This window comes from Malania oleifera, chromosome 9, assembly GCF_029873635.1.
Source record: "Malania oleifera isolate guangnan ecotype guangnan chromosome 9, ASM2987363v1, whole genome shotgun sequence".
NCBI classification, from domain to species: domain Eukaryota; kingdom Viridiplantae; phylum Streptophyta; class Magnoliopsida; order Santalales; family Ximeniaceae; genus Malania; species Malania oleifera.
Window position 1 is genome coordinate 42892814 of NC_080425.1, and position 15224 is coordinate 42908037.

Genomic DNA, 15224 nt, shown 5'->3' on the forward strand with positions numbered 1-15224 from the left:
AAATGTTACTGGTCTTCCTGATGGAGAGTTCCCATTTCACTATTTGGGGATTCCTCTGGCCTCCACTAGACTGAACTCAATGCATTTCTCCCCGATGATTATTAAGATTGCTAACTATATAGGCTCCTGGCATGGGGATACTCTTTCTTATGCAGGGAAGCTCGAGCTTATAAAATCAGTGCTGCAGGGTGTTGACTGTTTCTGGCCATATCTCGTCTCATAAGAAGTAACAGGGGCTCCATTTCTCTTTTCTTCAGCCTGCATCACACAGTTGAAGTTTTCCACAAGCATCCAGGGAGCAGAATAGTTGCAGTTGAACTGCCATAACTTTGCCACAGGGGCCTTCTAGCAACAGTAGAGTGAAGTCCATATACAAAACTGATATGTAAATCTTCAGATGAAACTAGACAAGTCAGATAACAGTGTATTACCTGAGGCATGCAGTCCATAAAATGAATCTTAACTTTTTGGGGATTCCAAAGAACAATTATCCTACCAGCTCCATGGACAGCAAAATTGTTGATTTGGTTCCAGTTACTTAGCCTTTTCTTCATAAACTTTTCCAGATTAGTGATGGACGTCTTTGATTCCAGTATGCCAAGAACATCAACCTTTTTATTCTTTATGAGGTCCAGCCCCCCATTTTGTTTCAAGGGTTTATTAAAACCCCTGATGTTCCAACAAGCAATCTTCATTACTTCCTTGGGGGGGGGGGGGGGGGTAACCCCTTTACCAGATTCTGAAATTTAGCATTGATTCCTTTGTTCCCCTTCTTTTTTTAAGTAGTAATGAAACCCCCACCCTGCATATTTCCTTTACTCCTTTTGACTCTTTTGGTCATTTAGGTGGTCCTTGCCCTTATCCCTGGTATGCCCATCTTGTGTTCCTTTTTCTGACATCACATTTATTCCAGTGGGCATACTCTGCTGATTTTGAGCACCCTGAACAGCTGAAACCAGTGTTCTGAACAGGTCTGGCTGCTCCCTTTCCACTGTCTATCTGAGGTCCATTGTTGCTCGAATCTTCAATCTGTTCACCTGCTGAATTTAGTGGACTTCCCCCTTCATCGTGAGGTCCCTTCACAGTTGAAGCCACAACATTCGTATCAGTTTTGTCTGCTCCTTTTCTGTTGTTCACATGGGGTATAATGTTGCTCAGGCCTTCAATCTGCTTGCCCCCTGTGTTATGTTGATTGCCATCTACACTTGTCTGATTAATTGCCTTATAGACAACCTTGGGGTGTTCCTGGTTTTCATTTGCCTCGCAACTGTTAATTGAGTGACCCAGGGCTTTGCACACCTCACAGAAACTCGGTAAATTCTCATAATGAATTACTTGGGTTATAGATTTCCCATTTGGAAGCCACACCTTCACTTCCCGTTTAATCTCCTTAGCCACATCTACCTCAACCAAAACTCTGGCATAGGAGATTCTCTGCTTATTGGTGGTGAGTTTGTCAGCATAGAGTAGCTTGCCAATTACAGAACGGGTTTTCCCCATTGCTTGCAAAGTCCAAACTTCCAGGGGCAAATTCTTGAGTTGGACCCAAACAGGGACGGTGCTCAAGTCCTCAATGTTGAATTGAAACATCTCTGGTATCAACTTCAGGAGTAAGGGGCGCCCAAACACCATGTACGGGCCCTCTTGTAAGATCTGGATCATTTCCTCTTCACAGCTGAATTTAAACACAATCCAACTACTTTCATGATAGAAAATCTGAACTCTAGTCTTCCAAGAATTTACCAGTTGATTTACGGCAGACCTTCGTGGGAATTTCCCAGCAAAATAGCCCACAAGGCAGTTCTTCCATGGACCTTTGGGGTCCTCATAATCTGAATCGTAGGGGAGAACACAGGAACAGCCCCCACAAAATGATTTTTGCCTGTTACTCGCAAAGAGATCAGCCCAAGGAACCTTGGTTTTCCCCTTCATGAAGATCTTTTCCTCCTTTGTCTTACTTTGTTCCATATTAATATCTTCACCCTTCTGTTCTCTATTAGTATTCGGGTTACCAGTGCGAACTGACTTTTCACCCTCTGAGTGTTCTGATTCCTCCATGGCATCCTCGGTGCCTAGTGTCTCAGACACCAATGATTGCTCATCTGCCCATCGTTTAACCTGCAGATGTTGCGACTCAACTTCAGCAATCTCATCGCTTCTAGGTAGAGTCCCAGCTGACTCCCCTGTACTCACATATTTTAGGTTAGAGGGGCTTTTCATGGCCGTGCGCCTACCTTTGCGCCCTATGGCTGGCATGATTTCAAATTTTTTCATATCTGAAATGGGTGGGAATCTGGGAATCCGAGAGAGATGGTTTGAAATGAAGGGAGAAGGCAGTGGGTGTACCCACAGCTGCAAGGATGGTCAGAAATGGACGATCTAGAGGTTGAAGGAGAAGGAGAAAGGTGGTCGGAAGAGCCTCCAAACTGTCCAGAGCCGTGCATCCCTTAGAGAGGGTTGAGAGCTTCTCTCTCTAGCATTGTGATTATTACTTTTATATATGTATAGGTTTACCTTAGAAGAATGTATGTAATATTATTATCATTATAGGTTTACCCATGTTATACTGAGCGCTGTAATTTTTTTTTCCCAAGAATCTTGATGAGTGAACCAAACAAATTTTTTTTTTTTTATGCGATAGTGATCCTATTCTTGGTTGTAAGATACTTGGGAAAGTGATTACATGAGGGCATCTAGGATAACTCGAGCCAAATGCCCCCCTAAAAGCTTAGAGCGTGACAACCTTTTAGGTTTCCAAGGGAGTTCAACCTTAATACAGATAATTTCGACACAGATGGTCATGCAAGTTGTAATTGAAAATTTTGTCAAAATTTCTGCACTTTCAGCCTTTAAATTTTAGTTCAAATCGAAATTTAAGACCTTGGTATGTTTCCATTAGTGAATTGAAAAAAAATATATCTTGAAATTTTATTTTAAAACTGCATTAAGTGGTTCGCATTTCTTATCAAGTGCAAGGCTTGGTTGTGGTGACTTATTCTAGGACTAGGAATGTTGATCAATTTCGTTGCGTCCCTAGATGAGTTCCCCTTTCACCCTGTCAAAGACTCTAGATTTTATGAATATTCTAAATATAGTAGTCTTGTAAAGATCTTTGATTTCAATTAAAAAAAAAATTAATTATGAGAGAAATTTCAGACTGGATTTTGAATTTTCAGGAAATTTCACGTAGTATTTAAAATTTTGACAAATTTCCTTGCAATTTTGAGATTTCAATAAATTTTAGATGATTCGTGGAAATTTCAATAGAAGTTTTTTCAATCAGAAACTGACTGCCATTTTGATTTTGAGGGCTGTGGAAAGCGAAAACTTCAATGGAAATATCAACAATTTCATGGAAACCATGGTATAAGCAACTAATTCCATCTTTCCAATTAGTCCATGCTGTCATTGAATGTCGTCTACATTTAGTGAGGTGGTATGAGCAATCAATTCCACCATCGTTTGGATAATGCATCTGATTGAGCAATAGATCTGGCGGCTACTGAGATATTATGTGACATCCAGATCTGAATCGTGCTTTGAATGAGCTGTTTGTTCATATATAATCTATATTGTGAGTGCCTTTTTTGTTTATTTGTAACATCCAGATCTGAATCGTGCTTTGAATGAGCTGTTTGTTCATATATGATCTATATTGCGAGCGCCTTTTTTTGTTTATTTGTGTTACTATTGGCATCTGAAGTTTTAGTAATTGCAGATATATTGAAGTCAACAGCTTCTAATAAATGTAAATTGGATCGTGTGTTTTGTTACAGCTTTCAAACTTGGAGGTCTGGTTTCAGCGGCCAAAGGACATAGTACGAAAATTGTTATCAGGAGATCTAGATCTTGGTATTGTGGGGTTTGATACAGTTACTGAATATGGACAGGTAAGCATATAAAGTTTTGATAGTTGGTGAATATAGGCAGATAAGCATTGAAACATGGATTTTTTTTTAATAACAAAAGAAATTCATTGATAGATTAAGATACAAAAGTGAGAATAAGACATCTCCTTTCCATACTCTGGGTGACCCCAGAAAAAGCAAAAAGGGAAAACCTAAAAGACCCCCCGAAAAAAAAACCCGGAATAATCAGAATGCCCTAACAAGTCAACAAGGAGTACCAGTCATGCTGAATATCTGAAAACACACCCCCTTGAAGTTCCACAGCCAAAGAGAAGCCAAAGAGTGAATCTTCTCCCAAATCAACAAAAATGACAGCATCTTCCCTGAGAAAATACACCTGTTTCTTTCCATCCACAGGCCCCAAAATACTGCAAAGAAGGCGCAATTCCATAACCCTTTACCTTCCTTTTTCCTACCAAAATCGGTAAAATGAATTGCCAAAAACTCTTCCACTACATCCGGGCAAACCTGACATTCCCCAAAATAATTAAATAGTTATTCAATATCCTCTGGGAAAAATCACAATGCATGAAAAGATGTGGAGCAAGCGGAGCAGTTTCAGAGCAATTAAAACAAAGTACACATGCATCTGGAGAGAGAGCTTTCAATGGTCTCCTATTTTGTAACAAGTTATTGCGGTTGATCCTCTTATGCACAACCAATCAGGGAAAGCTTTGATTTTTTTTTTTCGGGGGGGGACTTTGGCCTGTGGAAAAGAAAAATCAGTGCTAGTCAAGAACTCCCCAAAAGATTTGCATGAATAACAAGGACCAAGATCAGCTATTAGCTTCCAAAGGGATTCCACAATTATTCAACAAGACTAACACAGGATAATTCTTCCATGTCCCTATCATTCAAGGATCTTTGAAAAGTGATATCCCATGAAGGTAAAGGAGCACTCTGCTCTACAATAAAAGAAAAAATATATCCATCCTGTCCTGGGCTGAAACGAAATAGGCAAGGAAAAGAGGTGGACAAAACAACATTCTGCAACCAAAGGTCTTTCCCAAATAGAATATTGCAACCCCTATCCAGTAAAAATTAATATGGGTAATAAAGAGGGGATAAATCAAAGAAATAGCTTTCCACAGACTTCCCAAAGAACATCTAGGACCGAAATTGTTATCCCACCCATTCTCATCAAGTCCAAACTTGCTTTTAACAACTTTATGCTACAAGGAAGAATCCTCTAGCAGGAGTCCTCTAGTTGAAATATGCAATATAACTGAAAGTTTTTTCATGTTTAGATTTCTGTATAACCAATTAACCATTAATTTGTAACCTTGGAGTTGCAGTTGATACATAGTATGTTGCCATCACTTCTTCTCGCCCATTTCTTTCACATCATTTTCTACCTAGGAGTCTTGCTTTGTTAAACCTGTGTACTTGATTAATATATATTAACCTGTTTTGTTCTACTATCTTTTTTCTAAGTTTCCTTGTCAGATGACTCGGATTATGATGGAGCAATTATTTTTTTCCTTAAGTGCTCTAAAGAGTAGCTAGATCTTTCATCCCTGGAGTTGGCAATACACAAATGAAGACTAGTTTCTTATAGAATGTTTGATTCACTTGAAGAGTAGTTCATGTTGATGGACTTATTCTCTTAATAGAGTGTAAGGTGTAGTAATTTTCCTTGTATTTTACTTGATGGCTGGTTTCTTCCTCTCTGAAACCAAGAGGCTCTTTCACTTCCATTGGTGTATGAAACAATTTTACCTTATCCATAGTACCATATCTGCACGGTCAAAAACTTTGAGGAACATTGAATGCAATCACTAAAGCTGCTACTCTCAGTTTTTGTTGTGGTCTATCCTGCAGAGCTACTCAAATTTGATTAGGTGATTGATTTCTTCATTTTGTCGTAAAACCTGATTGATTACTTCCAATTACATAAATCAGTTCAAACAGCACTTGAAGGTAAAACATTACTAATTTTATTTGGAACTTTATGGTGGAATAAATGGTATCTCCAATTATATTCCTTGGATGTAAAAGATATCCTTCTCACCAACCTCATAGTGTATGAGACAAACATGCTTTTTGATTATACTACATGGTTAATATTCCAATCTTAATTCATGGAGGATTGGTCGGCTATTTCTTTTACAGGATTTGGTATGAGTAGACATGGTCCAGCTTTGTGGAGGTGTGAGTTTTTCACTATTTTGAGGGGTATATTGGTATGAGTAGAGATGGTTTGGCTTTGTGGAGGCGTGAGTTTTTCTGTTTTGAGGGGTATATAATTGGAACAAAATGCTTGTTTCTTTATGGGGAAGATATCTTCCCCTATGCTCAGTGATATGATTCAGTATATGGCATGATTGTGGGCTTTTGCAGTTGGTTGTTTTAGAGTGATGTGCCTTTTGGAATTACAGAATCACTGGCAGGCTGTTTTTTATTTTAATTTTTTCTTCTTTGTACATTTTTATTCTTAAATGAAGTCTCTTCCTTTTTTATTAAAAAAAAAAAATCTAACATTCATTCCCTTAAGAAAAAAGATTTTATAGAATAGACGCGTATGACCTCCTCCTCTATGCCCTTTGGTGGTGACAAGACTATCATTTCAGCATTTACCGCAAGAATGTTGTCTATAGAATAAATTATTCGTGGACTGAATTTCACTTGCTCTATATGGCTCCATTGCGTGTGCATGGGTAGGAGTTAGATGCATCACCGTATTATTAATTATTTTTGATTTGAGATGTTTTCCTGTTGAAGCATAGTTATCATTACACCTATAATGTATCATGTGTCACCTAATAGGTCCTGTATTATTCCAAAAATCACTGCATCCTTTTAGGTTCGTTCCTTATTTTGATATTCTACATAGAAATAAAATTTGAATGAGGAAACAAACATAGTATTTTGGTGAAAACATGTTCCATGTTTGGATTGAGTGATTGAGATCACATAATAGTAATATTCTGGCAATATGTGGTAACAATTATGTCTTATTGGCACTATGGCAGAAGAAACCTTCAGCTTATTGCTGAAGCTAATTTTAGTTACAAACTTGTTGGCAATCTTATTGTTTTTTTTGTATTCTTGCTGAAGCTAATTTTAGTTGCACACTTGTTCTCATTTTCACCCCCTATGGTTGTAATATTGTCATTAGAATTTAATCATTTGAAATACTCTGTCCAGGGTAATGAAGATATTATCATTGTTCATGATTCCCTCGAATATGGGGATTGCCGGTTATCACTTGCAGTAAGTCATTATTATATTCTATGCTTAGTTAACATGGTCAGACTCTTTCCTCTTATTTTACCATCAAATCAATAATCTGCTATATATCTTTTATTCCCTCTCACTAGATTCCCAAATATGGAATTTTTGAGAATATAAATTCACTCAGGGAGCTAGCGCAAATGCCTCAATGGACAGTGGAAAAGCCTCTCCGTGTTGCCACTGGTTTCACTTATGTATGATGTGTTCATTTTAGTTTACATTGGCAATGTTTAATGTTTTACTTGTGGGATCAATGTTTTATGTGGTTAGTATGGACAGAAGGTTCATTTTGGAGTTAGTTTCTTGTTCAATTTCATGTGCAGCTGGGTCCCAAATTTATGAGAGAAAATGGCCTGAAGCATGTTACTTTTTCAACTGCTGATGGAGCATTAGAGGCAGCTCCTGCGGTGAGAATCCATTTTTCTATTATAAACACATTAGTTGAACGAATTTTACATTGTTTTATATGGTGAATTGTCCACAAGCATGGCTGCTGGGTTCAGAGAATCATTTCCTTAATCCTCAGAGAATATTGAGGTTGATACAAAAATTGCATGCTGACATTAGTTTCTTTCCTTTTTAATTTTTTTTTTTTTTTTTGGGGGGGTGGGTGTTGATGGTGTTACTTTTGTGTTTGCATCAGTATTTTTGTCAGTCAATTGAATACTGTTCTTTTTTCCTTTTTAATGATTGCTCTTTAGGTTTTTCTCAGTGATATCTCACCAACACTCCCCCTCCCCAGGTGGCCGCAGTGTTCTCTCACCCACTGAGGAGACTATTTTTGTTGTAGACCTCTTCTAGTTTTATTTCTCTAGTTTCTTTTTTCCAGACAACGTTAGTTCAGGACCTGCATATATTTTATTGACAGAGCATATTATGCTTACGCTGGATGTAATGTTGTCTACAGGGCTTAATGATGTCATTGAATCTCTTTGTCAAAGAATATTGTTTACTTTTGGGGTCAAGTATCTGTACCCACAAGTAAGCTACTTATTAAAAATCTCTACATGGGCATGTAGATGACATCCCTATCAGCCATCTTTAGCTATTGGACAGCAGTTATATTGCCAAAGAATTTACAAAAGAACTTCAAACGTTGCTAATTTGATGCATAATACCAACTAAATCCAGCACTTCCAAAATCTTTTGGTCTTTACAACCTTTGCTTGAAGATGTGTGTTGCATGGACACTTCTGTTAAGATGTGTCAGGGGCTGAACCCGTCACACTATGTTAAGGGCTGTGCTGCACTAGTTGTATCACAAGCTTAACTAGTGAGCCAAAAGTAAAATGCAGACTCATCAAATGAACATGCTCCAATCTGAAATATGCGGTAAGAGGTAAGCAAGAAAGAAACTCCCAGTTTTGTTCTTGTTTGATTATTATTTCATTATTTTCATCATAGTGATTATTATTTAGTTATTGTTTTATAATAATAATAATAATAATAATAATAACAATTGGTATTATTATTATTATTGTTATTTATTTTTGTTCTTGTTTGATTATTATTTTTTATTATTTTCATAATAGTAATTATAATTAGTATAATAATTATTTTTTATTGGTGTTATTACTATTTTTTATTACCTTTATAATAATTATTATCCTCAAAATAATAAAAGTTACTATTTTGCCTTTATTATTATTATTTTTCTTGTTTTTTATTATTTTATAATTATAAATATTATTGTTATTATAATTATTAATAGCAGTTATTAATTTTTATTATTTTTATAATAATTATTATCTTTAAAATAATAATTTTTATTATTTTGGCCTTTATTATTAATATTGTTCTTGTTTTTATTATTATTTTTATAATAATAAATATTATTGTTATTGCAATTATTATTAGTTATTATTTTTTATTATAATAGTTATAATAAATAGCGTTAATAGTATTTGTTGTTATTTTTATAATATTTTTTATTATAAAATGAGTTTGATTCGAAGATTGATTCTAGTCCATTTGGATTGGAATCACAATACCCCCATCACATGAATTGTATTTGTGCCAGAATACAATTCTGTTCTTGATTCCACGAACTAAACGTAGGAATGCAATTCCATTCCTGAAATTTGGTTCCATTCCAGGCCTGATTTCGCAAATCAAAAAAGGGATAAGCGCAAGTCAAGTGGTAGGCAGCAAAGCAGTGCAATTCTTTCTTATTTGTGTTTTAAGTGAGGGAGGCAAGTAAAATAAACACATTTACAGCAGCTAGAGAGTTATACAAAGATTGGTGAATACTCACTCTACACTAAGAGTTTTCCATTCAATCCCTACTCTAGCACAAGGGAACATCCCTATGTGAGGGGGGTCATACTCCCCTTTTTCCCTAGGGGAGTCGTATTCCCCTTTTTCCCAAATTAAAAGAATTATTTTTCCTAAAATAAATAACTGAAAAATAAAAGTAAATAAAAAACTGAGATATCCGAAGTTCCTGAACTAAGATGACTACTGCTTATGGGCTGGGACTCCTTTCCCAGTAGGACTGATATTCTACTGCCTCCATCATTCTCTCCTGCCGCATTAAAGTTCATATCTTAAAATAAGGATGACTCGACAAGTGGGAATCTGACCCCATACTTGGTGAACCATGGCATCCGGCATAACGTTTGGGAACATCGCTCATAATGGAGTGAACCAAATTGGACTGTGATACTGAAATTGCTGATGTCTCCCTAACAGCACATCACATGCAAGCTAGTGACAAACATAGGTATGGAGCTGGAAGGTGATCCCATTAAGCTGCAAATCCATGTCCAAACAGGAAGAAACAATGTCCTAGTCTCTGGGTAACCGTATATACATCCATGCTAGCTGGCGAACAGCATGATGAGAGATTTAATTAATTTTAGCTCCTGTGTCTGCAGAAGCACGAAAAGAATATTGAATTCCCTAGTAAGTAATCACGCTAGCATGATAGAAGAGCTCACTTGGTCTAGGATCTGCTCTTAGATCAGGTTTGCTCTAACTCATGGAGAATTGTATAGACCTGAACCATAGGTTTTTGCTCATTTTCTGACCCATCCTCACTATCCACTACTAGCCTCAGTTTGTATACATACCTCATTCAAGTGGTTCTTTTTAGGATACTGATGATGGGAATTATGATTTTTCTGGCATGATGGAAGTGGTCATTTAGTTTAAGAGACAATCTCGGACTGGGTTATCTCGAACCCTGATGGACAGGTTGTTGCTCATTACCTGATCCTTCCTCACTACACAAGTCCCTTTCTAGGCTGGCTTTTTGTCCACCATATTCAGGTGTATCTTTTTAGGACATTGACAATTGGAATGATAACATTCCAACTAGTGCTTATTGGGCTTCCATAGTTGAACTACAAGAAAATTGAAGTTGTCAATGGTTTGGGGTGACACGTCTGCCCATTTATTCTAACTGTCATTATGATAACTTTCTTTTCCGCATCATTTGCATAGACTTTAGGTTTGGTTGGTAGAATCAAAATTCTGACTATTGAGCTATCTAGATCAGATGTCTAACACCACATCATTTCCATAGACTTCAGGTTTGATTGGTAGAGTCACAATTCTGACTATTGAGCTCTCTAGATCAGATGTCTGACTCACTAGTGTGTCGGGTCACCTACTGCTCAATTTTCTCAAACTGATACCTCATATTTCACAATAAGCTTATGAAACTTGTGTGTAACAGCCTTCCCTTGCTAGGTAAGGGTACACAATTCGGAATAAACCTCCCAAGCACAGGTAAGAGGCACAAATTTGTAGACTATCACATCCTTTATTCAATTCGAATGTATTACAGGCCTCTCTAAGCAGACAGTTCATTTGATGGACTCAATATCTTCTGAAGAACAAGTATTTGGAATGATTTGAAGATGCTATTATTAAGGGAGAAAATGAGTTGGCGTCAGAAATCAAGGGTGAAGTGGGTTAGAGAGGGACCTGTAATTTGGGTTTCTTTCATAGAGGTACTACTGGAAAGAGGAGGAAGAATTTCATTGAGTTGGAGTTGGAGTTCGGGAATAGGGTTAGGGGTTATACTCAGATTGGACTGGAGAACATGCAATCCGAGGATTGCCTGATTGATGTTGTAGGATCTGGATTGGAGTCCCTTTGAGGCAAGCTTGTCCCAATGGCTTGAAAGGCCTTTTGATGTGGAAGAAGTTAGGAAAACAGTATTTGAGATTTGTAGGGAGTAGCCGCTGGCACTGACGAATTCACCATGGCCTTTTTTCAGGAGAATTGGGAGATCCTACTAGTAAACGCACATTCACTCAGTTCATTTCACTAAACATTTTGCATGTTGGCTTCTAACATTCTGGTATCGTATTTGCTTAGGTTTTTAGTCCCAGGGTACTTGACCTTTTGATTTTTGTAGCTCCCTTCTTTCAATTGCCTCATTGTATATATTTGTACTGTATCTACATGTAGTAATAATGACTGCTTGTTATTTTTGTTAATTTAGATGGGAATAGCTGATGCTATTTTGGACCTTGTGAGTAGTGGGACGACACTGAAAGAAAATAATTTGAAAGAAATTGAAGGTGGAGTTGTCTTGCAAAGCCAGGTAAATTCTCTTGGTTCATCTCAATTTGCCAAAGCATGGGACCCTGTATTCTTGATAATTATTATATACGGAGAGGGTATTCGGGCCATTGATTTTAATTTATATGGAGAGGGTTTTCAGGCCATTGATTTTAAATTTCTGCCTTAACCATATCTTGCATTAAAGACTGAATTTTTCTCAGGCTGTCCTCATTGCAAGCAGGAAATCATTGGTCAAGCAGAAAGGTGTACTGGACACAACACATGAAATTCTTGAGAGATTAGAAGCACATTTGAAGGCAGTTGGTCAGTTCACGGTGCGAAGATATTGTATATCATGCTATGCTTGTTAGTTTTTTGCAGTTTCTGTCGCTTTGACACTTTTCATTGCAGGTGACAGCGAATATGAGGGGAAGCAGTGCTGAGGAGGTGGCTGAGCGCGTTCTGAGTCAGCCATCTTTATCTGGTTTACAGGTGAGGTTCAGAAACAAAATGACTTTGTTGCCTATACATATATTACATGTCATTCCTTTCATTAGATAGACAAATTAAATTGGTATTGACGAACAATATATTTTGGTTTTGTTGCTGCCTCATGTTCATTCTTCCTCAGTTGCACGAGCTCCTTGTAATGCTCTTTATGGTATATATAGGGACCAACTGTAAGTCCAGTTTTTTGTAAACGTGATGGGAGGGTAGCAGCAGATTACTATGCTATGGTCATATGCATACCCAAAAAGGCACTCTACAAGTCTGTTCAGCAGCTGAGAGCAGTAAAGCCTTCTTGTTCTCTCTCTCTCAGTATATATGTATGCATATGTATGTATGTAAATGTATACACACACATATACACATATATAATATTTGTAACTAGAAAAATAGTTTTCTTGTATGAACACAGGTGTCTCAGTTTTGTTTGAGGTTTCCTTATAGCTTGTGGTTATAGTTCACTTGGATGACGAATTCCTGAAACCATTGATATTATTTTGACACTGATCTTGAACCATTTCTCCCCAGAGACTGCTTGGGTTATGACTATGATAAATTAATCACTATTGCTTCTTGAATTGGTGTTACATTCGTTAAAATTTTATGGGGTTTTGGTCTAGGAAGCATGCATGGCCCCACCCTCTTGCCTTGTTAACCTCTCGATCTTGCTTTTGAGTTTTTTATGCAATTACTGAATTAGTTCAATCAGTAGTCACTGCTTTTCCAAAAATTCACATTTTGGGTGGAACCATGGTGCAGTATTATTTGATTGAACCTAGCTTCACTGTCTGGTTGGCTCTTGTTTCTGTAATGTGAGAAATTTGTCCTTTGAAGCACTCTAGTTTTGGGCAGATTCCAAAGCTGTCTACTTGCATTTTGCTGCATATTTCAGAACAGCTGCTTAATTGGACTCTCTATCCTTAAGTTTATTCTGGTTCAATGTACAGTTCGTCTCTTGTTTGGCCCATTGAAGGATTGAGGTTTTATTGGTTTGCTGTCAAAAACTTTTGCAGATTGGGGGAAGTGGAGTTCTCATTTCTCCTTTGACCTACATTTTTGATGAAGAGACTCCAAGGTGGCGTGAGCTTCTAATGAAACTCAGTCTATAGCCAACAGGTTGGAGTTGTCTACGCATTTTCCTGCGTTGTAGGAGTCATTGATGCTGCAACAGTTTTGGAATATTTTATATTGAAAGGTCAAGACAGTGTTAAATTCAATTAATATGGAGAATATACTGTACCTATAACTGTAATATTATTGTAGACTTCTGCTCCGGTGGAAATGTAGCAATGTAGCCAGGACTTAATTGATGTTGTGTTTTGCACAAGGATGATTTTTGTTGATCTGGGTGGTTGTACCAGTAGCTCTATTTTGTTGTATTTTGCTGCCAAAGGTGCCCAGTGTGTGTGTTTTTACTGGATCTTCTCCAATTTCTCACTTCCCAATCAGAGCTTTCATGAATAATGTATTACTTTTTTGTAGGGCCACTGAACAAAATCAAAGGGTGATTCATGGATCCCAGTTTTTCCATTGAAATTAGTGGCGAACTTCGTATGCTAAAGGGTAGGAGCAGACGCTAGTGCATCTGGGCAAGTTGCAATTCATTAGAATCTGTTTTCAATCCTGTTTGGTTCCTCAATTAAAAATCAATCAATTTGTTTAAGTGTAACCCACATCTTAATAATAATAATAATTAGTACTATTATTATTTTATTAGCAAAATATTGCTGGGACAACCTTAACCAAATGCAAATTTTTCCAATTTTTTTAGAAACAATTTGGAAAAGAGCTAATTAAACACATGTTTGAGTATAAAAAATATATGATACAGTTCTTCATTTTCATTTTTAAAAAGAATAATGGAAGCTTCTTTCTGGATCCTTTCAATGAGTTTAAAGTTAAATTCCTCAAAATATGAGAGTATGAATATCGACTTTCATTATAAATTTATGTAAATTTAAAAGAAATTTAATATTAATTTAATATTATATTTCTATGTAAATTTACACAAATTTAAATTCAAAATTTAAAATCTATATCCCCAACACAAAGTTAATAACATTAGATATAATGATTCTAAAAGCACAAGAACCTTTTGAAAAGGTATGTTTCCCCTGCAATAGAAAAGATTCCAAAACACAAGCAGACACCCATCTTAGAACAAAAACATGGGCACCCCATCAAGATGGACCTAGAAATCGATGACATTTAATTTCCTATTGCTTATATTGCTACTCTGTTCCACATTATCGCGACCTCTTTATGTTTCACATTATTTCCATATATCCTATTGAGATAAAAGTTGCAAGCAATTCTAAAAGATAGATAAAAGTTGATCATGTTGTTGACGTCAAAAATCAAAATTGATAACACTTAAAACTCCGGTAGCCTCCAAGGGTTCTTTACAATATCGAGTGTATAAGCTTGCAATTATAGTATTCAAAGAGATCAACTGTAGATGCTTTACATGACTCTGAATAAAGATGAAGAAAATAAAGGGGCAGGATTCTTTCAGACCCATAACTCCTTACAAATTAAATGCATTTGACATCGAATATAAAAAAAAGAGAGGTGCCATATCTGTAATAGGGGATTCTTGAGGGAGGTAAAAAAATGATGATTAATCTCTTTGAATATTGTCATTACTTTGTTTGGACTCCTTTCACCCCTTGAGCATCAGACAAGGCCCTTGGAGGCCCCCAAGGGACTCCCAAGCATTTTTTTTTTTTACAAGGGAAAATAGAAGTAGAATGGAAGTGGAGGGAACCTCGATTGGGTCCCCTTGCCAACAAACACCTTGAAAAAATGCTTGGCAAACACAAGCAACCGAGATGGTGGGAAGCTTCCATGGATAACCAATATTGAATTAAGGTCATATTTGGGCGCCATACCAACTTACACATGTTGTCTTTCAAGTATAATATTTGGAGAAAGATATTGATGTTCTCTGATTCATTTCCAAAATAATTATATTCTCTTTAGGACACGATGGACGTGTTTAAATTTGAATTGATATTGTTGAAATTATTTGGGTGGGGAATTTTAAGGATTGATACATTT

General features: G+C 36.7%; 1 protein-coding gene across 4 annotated transcripts in view; it reads left to right on the forward strand.

Annotated features, from left to right (window-relative positions):
• The window catches only part of LOC131164631 (ATP phosphoribosyltransferase 2, chloroplastic-like), a 29523-nt gene extending 16032 nt beyond the window's left edge, over positions 1-13491 (forward strand). The window contains exons 3-11 of one of the 4 annotated variants that reach the window (XR_009139299.1): positions 3777-3890; positions 7056-7121; positions 7229-7336; positions 7466-7549; positions 11596-11697; positions 11879-11992; positions 12069-12149; positions 12289-12448; positions 13178-13206. Coding sequence is in view for 3 of the 4 variants with exons in the window: in XM_058121964.1 (XP_057977947.1) it covers positions 3777-3890; positions 7056-7121; positions 7229-7336; positions 7466-7549; positions 11596-11697; positions 11879-11992; positions 12069-12149; positions 12329-12595 (936 nt within the window). In the remaining variant the exon portion in view is untranslated. Of the gene's footprint in view, positions 1-3776; positions 3891-7055; positions 7122-7228; positions 7337-7465; positions 7550-11595; positions 11698-11878; positions 11993-12068; positions 12150-12288 lie in introns of all 4 variants that reach the window. The other 3 variants (XM_058121965.1, XM_058121964.1, XM_058121966.1) reach the window with 3 other exon arrangements.
• The last annotated feature ends 1733 nt before the right edge of the window (positions 13492-15224 follow it).